This window comes from Mastomys coucha, unplaced genomic scaffold (genome assembly GCF_008632895.1).
Source record: "Mastomys coucha isolate ucsf_1 unplaced genomic scaffold, UCSF_Mcou_1 pScaffold20, whole genome shotgun sequence".
Classification (NCBI taxonomy): Eukaryota; Metazoa; Chordata; class Mammalia; order Rodentia; family Muridae; genus Mastomys; species Mastomys coucha.
This window is the reverse complement of record NW_022196903.1, coordinates 66,092,116-66,101,497: the sequence shown is the minus strand read 5'-3', so window position 1 is coordinate 66,101,497 and position 9,382 is coordinate 66,092,116. Positions and strand designations below refer to the sequence as shown.

General features: G+C 46.8%; 1 protein-coding gene across 1 annotated transcript in view; it reads right to left on the bottom strand.

Annotated features, from left to right (window-relative positions):
* Ggcx (gamma-glutamyl carboxylase) overlaps window positions 1-8,361 on the bottom strand; it is a 20,424-nt gene extending 12,063 nt beyond the window's left edge. The window contains exons 1-5 of the mRNA XM_031382179.1: window positions 8,086-8,361; window positions 7,686-7,856; window positions 4,592-4,750; window positions 4,143-4,308; window positions 76-154 (exon numbers count right to left, since the gene is read on the bottom strand). Coding sequence (XP_031238039.1) covers window positions 76-154; window positions 4,143-4,308; window positions 4,592-4,750; window positions 7,686-7,856; window positions 8,086-8,128 — 618 coding nt within the window. The 5' untranslated portion in view covers window positions 8,129-8,361. The remainder of the gene's footprint in view (window positions 1-75; window positions 155-4,142; window positions 4,309-4,591; window positions 4,751-7,685; window positions 7,857-8,085) is intronic.
* Between the last annotated feature and the right edge of the window lie 1,021 nt (window positions 8,362-9,382).

Genomic DNA, 9,382 nt, shown 5'->3' with positions numbered 1-9,382 from the left:
GAATCAAGGTGGGAGGTACACGTACACACACACACACACACACACACACACACACACACACACACGATTCCATACCTGGCCACGCAAGACTGTGTAGTTCCAAAGGGGCACGTGAGCATTCTTCTTTCGGGCATTCAGCAGGCCATCCACAGACCTATAGGAAGGAGGTAAAACCATCAAGAAAGGCCTCTTAGTCTAGCCACATTCCCGCCCTACAATTAGGCCAGTCCTGTCTATCTCAGAAATAGCTCTCATGCCCGCCCTGATTCTCTGGGCTACTCTGAGGCCCTCTTGAAACACTTGAGTGGGACATTATGTTGAGAAGGGAGTCTCTCATATCACAGATAGGCCTCAAACACACCAGTAGCTAAAACTAGCTTTGACCTCCTGACCCTCCTGCCTCAGTATCCCAAGTGCTGGAATCACAGGAGTGTGCTACCATGCCTGGAATGAGTGCATTGTAACGGTAATTACTATTTTTTGTTTTGTTTTGTTTTGTTTGTTTTTAAGAGACAGGGTTTCTCTGTATAGCTCTGGCTGTCCTGGAACTCACTCTGTAAACCAGGCTGGCCTTGAACTCAGAAATCCACCTGCCTCTGCCTCCCAAGTGCTGGGATTAAAGGCGTGCGCCACCACCACCTGGCAAGGGTTGACTATTTTAATGAATACTGTGTCAACTAAGTAAGAGAGTAGTACAGGTGTGATGGTTTGTATATGCTCAGCCCAGGGAGTGGCACTCTTAGAAGGTGTGGCCCTGCTGGAGTAGGTGTGTCACTGTAGGTGTGGGCTTTAAGATCCTCATTCTGGCGGCCTGGAAGCCAGTATTCTGCTAGCGGCCTTCATGAAGATGTAGAACTTTCAGCTCCTCCTGCACTATGCCCACCTGGATGCTGCCATGTTCCCACCTTGATGATACTGGACTGAACCTCTGAACCTATAAGCCAGCCCCAATTAAATGTTGTCCTTAGAAGAGTTGCCTTGGTCATGGTGTCTGTTCACAGCAGTAAAACCCTAAGACAACAGGTATGCTCTCACCACCATGTGAAAAACCACTCAAGTTGAACCATTAAGTTAGAGACTTCTATTGTAAGTGATAAGAATAAAAACTTCAGTGTAGCGGGGCTTAGTGGCACATGCCTACAATCCCAGGACTCAGGAGACAGTGGCTGGAGAACTGCCAAAAATTTGAAGCCATTATGATCTACATGCAATGAGAGCCCAACTCAAAACAAATACGCACATACACAGTGCTTCTACTAGCTTACTCCTTAGTTTGTCCCAATGAATCAGATCAAGTTCAAAGTTAAACCAGAAATGACAAGAAGGAACACCTTTGAGGGGGTGTTTGAGAACCCTAAAGGGGTGGGTAGGAGAAATGCCTCAAGTAGGCAATCAGTTCAATTCCTGAAGCCCATAAGAAAGGTGGGTTGTCTCCTGACCTCAACACGGGGACCATAACATGTACACCCTTGTTACCCTATATTATGTGCTCCCAACACCACACAATAATAAATTCAATTAAAAACTAAAAATAGGCTGGGCATGGTGCACACACCTTTTGTCCCAGCACTCAGGAGGCAGAAGCAATCAGACCCCCATGAGTATGAGGCCAGCCTGGTTTACAGAGCGAGTTCTAGGACTACATAGAAAGACTATGTCTCAGAAAAAAAAAGTAAATAGATAAACAATAAAATCACAAAACAGGACTGGAGAGACTGTTAAAAGCACAGGCTGCTCTTCTACAGGACCTAGGTTCAAGTCCCAGCACTCACACAGCAGCTCACAACTGCCTATAACTCCAGTTCCAGGAAATCCAGTACCACATTCTGACCCCATGGGCACCAGGCACACACATGGTACACTTACAGATGGGCCAAATATACATACATATGAAATAAAATTAAAACACACACATGAAGATTCATATATATATACATATACACATGCAGACTGTGTGCACGCAGGTACACACACAAATATACATACACAGTGCAGTATCTTTTTTGTTTCAAATTGGATTTTTGTTTGTTTGTTTTTTCAAGATAGGGTTTTTCTGTATAGCCCTGGCTGTCCTGGAACTCACTCAGTAGTCCAGGCTGGCCTCGAACTCAGAAACCCGCCTGCCTCTGCCTCCCAAGTGCCTGGCCTTCAAATTGGCAGTTTGTGACAAGGTCTTACTTTGTAGTCCAGACTGGTCTGGAAGTTACAATGTAGCCCAAGCTATAATCCTCATGCCTCTGTCTCTTCAATGCTGGGAATAAAGGTGTGCACCACCACATTCAGCTATACAGTATGTAACAGTTTAAAGGGGGGTGGGGAGGGGCAGGCTGGAAACATCACCCAGAGACTCTGAGCACTGTCTAGCATATATAAGGCCCTGAGTTTGATACCCACCTCCACAGGGGTAAAAAAAGAAAAATAAAGTTAAAATACTCCCTGGCAAAATAATGCAGAGCATAAACTAACATTTATAAAATTGGATGCCAGGATCCAGTGCTAAAGGACTCCCGTTTGTAAATGTTATCCTAAGAGAGACTGAGAAGACAGGCTACTAATGCCAGATTTAATCTGAGGCGGAAACCAAGCAGCTTGTGTAAAAGTTAGGGAGAGTGTGGCTTCCACCCTGATCAAAAACAGCAGCCTTGCTTGCAGTCAAGGACAACGAAACCCCATTTGTCTCCTCCCTGCTGTCTAAACTTAGGCAGATTCTTTATTTCCCCAAGACTTACTTCTTCAGCACTAGGGAGCTCATGTGTATTGGTTTGTTTTGAGGCAAAGTTTCATATATATCTATATCTATATATCTATATCTATATATCTCTATCTATATCTCTCCCAGGCTGGCTTCTAATTCAAAGCAACCATCTTGCCTCAGCATCCCTAAGCGCTGGGAATGAGCACCTAAACCTGACTCTGCAAAGGGTTTTAAATGAGAAAAAAAAAAAAATGTAAACATGCCTGCTACATACAAAGCCCTGAGTATATGATAGGTAATTTTTAAAAATGTCTAAAAGTCAGAAAAATGGAACCTGGAGATGGGAGAGAGCTGTCAAAGCAACCTCTTAATTCTCTATGATCAAAGTCAGACATCCTGAGTTGGTTTCAAGTTTGACAATGGTAGGGAATGGGGACTGGGATCACAGCCTGGGGGTAGTGGACATGCTCAGCCCGAAGGGAGTGGGGTGCGCACATAGGAAGCTTTACGGGAGAGATGTACGTGCTCGTGCATCAGCGGCGAACCACCTCCATGTGGCTCACTGTGGTCCCACAGCTGCAACTCACTTCACAATGGGAAAAATCTTAAGGTCTCGGGGCCCACCACCCTGGTTCCAAAGCTTGTCCCCACCTCCCCTGATAATTGGTCACCTAGGCCAAAGATGCTGTGGGTTACTTTCTCCTGGGACAGCACTGCTGAGCAACCCTGCTGGCCCTGTCCTTTGGTTTCTGCAATCATTTTCACCTCACAGCAACTTCTATGCTTGGCTATAATTCTGCCTCTCTGGGCTCACACACAGCAAGCAAAGTCTGCACCCCTGGAGTATCTGAAAACAGCTATGTCTGGCTTTAGTCTTCTCTTCTTCTAAGAGGGTTACAGGAGAGGATAAACCAAGGTACCTGGAGAGATAGGAAAACAGTGAAGGGGTCGGGTGGACATTTTCCTATGTCCCTGCAATCAGCCAACTGGCTGGTCCTTCCCCTTCCCAAATCCATCCAAGGCAGGCAAGCAATAGAGCTGAGCAGGCAAGGGCACTCACCACCAAGCCTACTGACCTGAGCTGGACCCCCAGAACCCACATGGAACAAGGAGAGGACAGGCTCCCCCAAATCCATCCAAGTCAAGATATGACCTCACAACCATACTGCAAAACTTGGTTAAAAATATGTCTATTGAGCCAGCATGATGGCTCACACCTGTAATTCCAGCACCTGGGAGGCAAGTTCAAGGCTAGCCTAGACTACACAGTGAGTTCTAGACCAGCCTGAGACATAGGCATACAAACCTCACCTCCTCCTTTACCCCCCAAACTAAAACCAAAACACCAATAAAAATTGTGCGCACAGGACCTCGCTGAGCCCCTCTCTCTCCGTAAGCATCCTGACCCAGACACACCTTCCCTATATTTATTTCCCAAGGCACATACCAGTAGTGGTTTGCATCCATGAATGTCAACTGAAAGGCCAACAAACCATACAGATAGGAGTGATTGTTCCACGATGTCTTGTCCAGGAGAAACACGTACCAGTATGGTAGCAGGAATAACACACAGCTTAGCCGGTAGCACAGGCCCAGCATCATGCCCAGTGCCCCTGGGGATTTGTGAGGAGAGGGTTCAGGTCAAAGTGTCACCACAGGCCCAGCTTCCCTGGGACTGAAATTAAGAAAAGTCAGCAGGCATTTTATAATCAGGCAGAGGACTACATGGGAGAAGAGTTGTGGGGTCATGACGGCTCACATGACACACAGAAGAGTGGCAAGAAACTGAATCGCAGCAGACGTGACACAGGCGTCCAATGACTTGGCTCACCAGCATGCTTCTGGCGAGTGTCTCACAGGCCCTGCTTCAGACCCCCAGCACCCAGTTCCCCTCACCCAGAAACATGATGGTGTAGACAAGATACATCCAGTCAAGTGGCAGTGGGCGCAAGGCATCCAGCAAGGGGAAACGGCACACATCCAGCCCATCCAAGTATTTTCGGTCCAGGGAGCTAAGGCCCCGTTCCTGAGGAATGTCCAGCAGCATCAAGAATGCTGTAAAGGCAGGCAGGAGGAGACAGCTGTTAGGCATCCACTAAGGAAGCAAGACACAGCTCTAAGCATGGCCAGCTCCACGCTTGAAGTTTAAGACCAGCCTGGGCTATACAGTAATGGTCCCTACTATATGTACTGAGCCTATTTTGTGCTAAGCATTATGCTCGTTGTATGGTGTGACAAATCCTAAAGCTCTGTGAGCTGATTCGCCCCTGTAACAGGGTGGGGAGGTTGGAGAGATGGCCCAACTGAGCAACCATAAGGACTGCATGCAGTTCAGAGCCCAGCATTCATGCAACATGCTGGGAATTCTATGCACATCTTTAATGCCAGCAATGAAAGGGGTAGAAACAGGAAGTTTGCTGGCTCCCTGGCTTTCTGCATGCTGAAAAACTGCAAGCCCCAGGGGCTCAGAGAGAGATTCTGTCTCAAAGAAACTAGTGGAGTGGGCCAGAGATCATTTGCTGGCATCTGGCCTCGTGCTCTGGCTTCTACCTGTTCACACCCGTGTGCATATAATCTCACACACACATATACACAAACCTGTGTGATATTTATATATCTTTAACATTAATAAATAAATCTTTAAAAAAAAAAAAAGAAAAAAAAACTTCACAAGCCAGAGTACCTAATACACCTTCAGTCTGGCACTGGAGAGGCAGAGGTAAGCAGATCTCTGTGAGTTCTAGATCAACCTGGTCTACACAGTGAACTGCAGGGCCATCCAGGACTGTATATCCAGGACAGTGAAACCCTGTCTCAAAAAATAAAAACAAATAACAAACAAGACAACAATAACGAAATCTTGCAGGGTTGCAAATAGGATTAAATAAGACCTATATACAAAACACTAGAGAAACGTAGGGCTCAAGCAGTTACATCTATAAAGATACACCCTACTGAGCTATAAAAAGTGCTCCAGGGACCTTCCTAACCTCCTGACGCACTCAGGAAAGCAGTGGTATTTGGTCAACACATCCAGACAAATAAGGGACACTCGGGTCTGGAAACCAACTTCAGTTCAGGCAGGGTTTCTCAATCCCAGGATCAGCCGTATCAGCCAGTCTGGTTAATTATCTATTAGGGATATTTACCCGTTCATCACAGCCATCTAGTGTAGCTTGGTACCAGCACAACTTCAAGCAACCACCCACTTCTCTGAAAGTTCTGACAACTAAAAAGGGCTCCAGATTGCAAAATGGCCCCCAGCTGGAAACTACTGGGCTTAGAGGCACTTGGCACACCTGTAACCCTGTGAGTTGTTACCCTGGCTGTCTCTCTGAATTACTTAGCATAGCTTCTGAGCAGCTTCATAACATGAACTAAATGTGTCCCTTGTCAGGCGTGATGGTGTCTGTAATCCCAGCATTCGAGAAGCAAGAGGAGCACTGAACGGGCCAGACAAGCCTGGTCTACATAACAAGACCCTTTCAAAAGCCAGAGAGTGGGGGAGATTTCTCAGTTGGTAAAAAATCAAAGTTCTTGCTGCAAGTGTGAGGGGCTGAGTTCAGATCACTAGTACTCATGTCCAAAGCCTGGCATAGTAGCTATCGATCTCAGTGCAGTAGAGGCTGAGAGACAGGATGACCCTCTGGGGCTTGCTGGCAAGCCAGTCTACCTCGATTGGTGAGCTCCAGGTTCAGGAGAGAGAGACCCTGCCTCAAAAAATAAGATGGACAGTGACAGAGGAAGACACCTGACACTGACCCCTGGCTTAAACACTCCACACGTAAGCATGCGAGCGCACACGGGCACACACCTGTTCCTCTACTCCATGTGTCCAAAGCATTTCTGAACACTAAAGCCTAACTGGAGGAGACAAGGCTAAGTAATTCTAAACTTCCAAAGAATTCTTGCTTTATTCCAATACTTTCAGCTCTAAGGAAAAGAGAGCATCTAAGAAGTAACTAAGACTCAGGCAGTGGTAGCACATGCCTTTAATCCCAGCACTTAGGAGGCAGAGGCAGGCAGATTTCTGAGTTCGAGACCAGCCTGGTCTACAGAGTGAGTTCCAGGATAGCCGGGGCTATACAGAAAAACCCCTCCGGTCTCGAAAAACCATAACTAAGAAATGGGCAACTAGGCTGGAGAGAGGCTCAGCAGTTAGGAGAATGCAACTGATCTTCCTTTTTTTTTTTAAAGATTTATTTATTTATTTTATGTATATGAGTACACTGTAGTTATCTTCAGACGCACCAAAAGAGGGCATTGGATCCCATTACAGATGGTTGTGAGCCACCATATGGTTGCTGGGAATTGAACTCAGGACCTCTGGAAGAGCAGTCAGTGCTCTTCCCTACTGAGCCTCCTCCTAGCCCACAACTGATCTTCCAAAGGACCAGAGTTCAGCTCCCATCATCACCTTTATCAGGCAGCTCACAACTACCTTTAACTCTAGCTCCAGGGGACCCAACTCCCTCTTCTGGCTTCTACAAGCAAGCACACGCCTGGCATACAATCACACAAGCACACGCCTGGCATACAATCACACCAAGACTGCCCGAGTTAATCTTAGTCACCTAAAAACAATCTAGAAGACCTCAATTGAAGAAATGCCTCGAAGAAATTGGCCCGCAAGCATTGATGTGAGAGGGCACCACAGCTTACTGTGGGTAGTGCCACCCTGGGTAGGTGATCCCTACTGGTAGAAGAAAGCAGGCTGAGCAAGCCATGAGGAGCAGGCCAACATCAACAATGTTCCTCCATGGCCTCTTCTTCAGTTCTGGTCTCCAGATTCCTGCTCTGACTTCTCTTTAAGATGAACTACAACTGTGAGCTGAAATGGACTCGTTCTTTTTGTCATGGTGTTTTTATCACAGTAATAGAAAGCAAGCTAACACACACATACACATAAACAAAATAATGATAAATCTTAAAAAGAAGTAAGATAACGTTTTCCCACCACCAAATGTCCCTATCCAGGAAATGAACTTACCAAAGAGAAAACGAAAGACAGCCAGGTTTGCAGGGTCCGTTGGTCGGTTAAGCAGGGTCACGACACTCTGCCAGCTAGATAAATCTGTCCATTCAAACCCTAAAATTTTCTCCATTCGGCTGCCCTGTTTCAGTCCTGGTGTCAGTGCAGATTTGCTTTTCTGTACTTTATCTACAAACCAAGAACTGGGGTTAAATAAGTGTGTAGAGAAACCGCAGTCCCTACACAACCTAGGATCTACACCCACTGGCTTCTCCCACTGATCCAGCTACTTGCAAGCTTCTAGGTTCCAGGCCATCCTCCAGGATCCTCCCACGATCTCCCAACACAGACCGCCATCTCTCTCAATAAGCCCCTTCCCCTCTAAGACCACCGTCCCTCTGGCCAACCCTCAGCATACCTGAGGCGGGAGCGGCTCGTGCAGAGCCACGGCGCACAGCCATGACTGCAGGAATAGGTAAACCTCTAGGCAGCCAGGTCCGAACCAGTGGAACCTCCAGACTTAGACTTGCTGTCTTAGGCTCCGCCTCCTCGACACGTAAGCTCCCGCGCGGCCAGCCGGAAAGCGCCCGTAAGGTCGTGAAGGCCGGAACCAGCGGGCCTGGGACTCAAGCATGGGGGCGTGGGCTAGGGGTGTGGGCGGGGCGATCCTGAGCTGAGAACTGAGCTCGGAGGTGGGGTAGGTGTGAAGAGCTTTGGGGATGGGCGGTGCCGGAGTGAAAGGGCTTGCTAAATCTAGCCTTGGCATTGAGAGGAAGGAGTGACCATTTTTTCAGAACAAGTGTCTCTCTATCCTGCTAGCTATCCATCACATACTTGAGCTTCAACCCCGACACCTGGTTTGTTGTTTTTAGACAGGATCTCTTTTTCTAGCTCTGGCCTTCCTGGAACTCGCTTGTATAGACCAGACTGGCCTCAAATTTACAAAGATTCACCTGCCTCTGCTTTCGGAACTCTGGGATTAAAAGCACTCACCACCGTGCTGGGCTTGCCTCCTTTTGAGACAGAACTTGCCTCTGTCTCCCACATTTGAGGATTAAAAAATGAAGAATTATACTTTCCTAATTTCATTGAGTCCTTCCCAACCCCCATCAGGCGTCTCTGGGTTTGAACATCCCGTACCCTCATCCCCTCCCAAAAAGTCGCAAGGTACAAAAGGGTAGTCCGCAGATGTGGACTGAAGAGTTAAAGATGCACGTGGCTGGGCAGTTAAGAGTGCTCTTCCAGAGATCCTGAGTTCAATTCCCAGCAACTACATGGTGGCTCACAACCATCTGTAATGGGATCTGATGCCTTCTTCTGGTGTGTCTGAAGGCAGCTACATAAAATAATTTAAAAAAAAAAAAAAGATGCACTTGAAAGAACTGTGTCTGCTTAAGGTTGGTGCATCAATCCTATGTGTACCTAAAAGAATCCCTAGATTTGAAAACAGCAGGCAGGTAAAATAGAACAGCTGAAGGAGAGATAACTAGCAAGCACGGTGGGTCCAGCCATCAGTCAGAGGGTTTTGAACACAGCTGTAATATCTAATTCCCTACTGGAGCTGGCCCACAGCAGAAGGAAAGCATCCCAGAACAGAATGGTTCTCAACATTTCGGTATCACTGTTACACTTTTAGAAATAAAGGAAACTAGTTTTGGTTGTTTTTTGTTTTTAAAGATTTATTTATTTTATTTATTTCTCTTATTTATTATTTA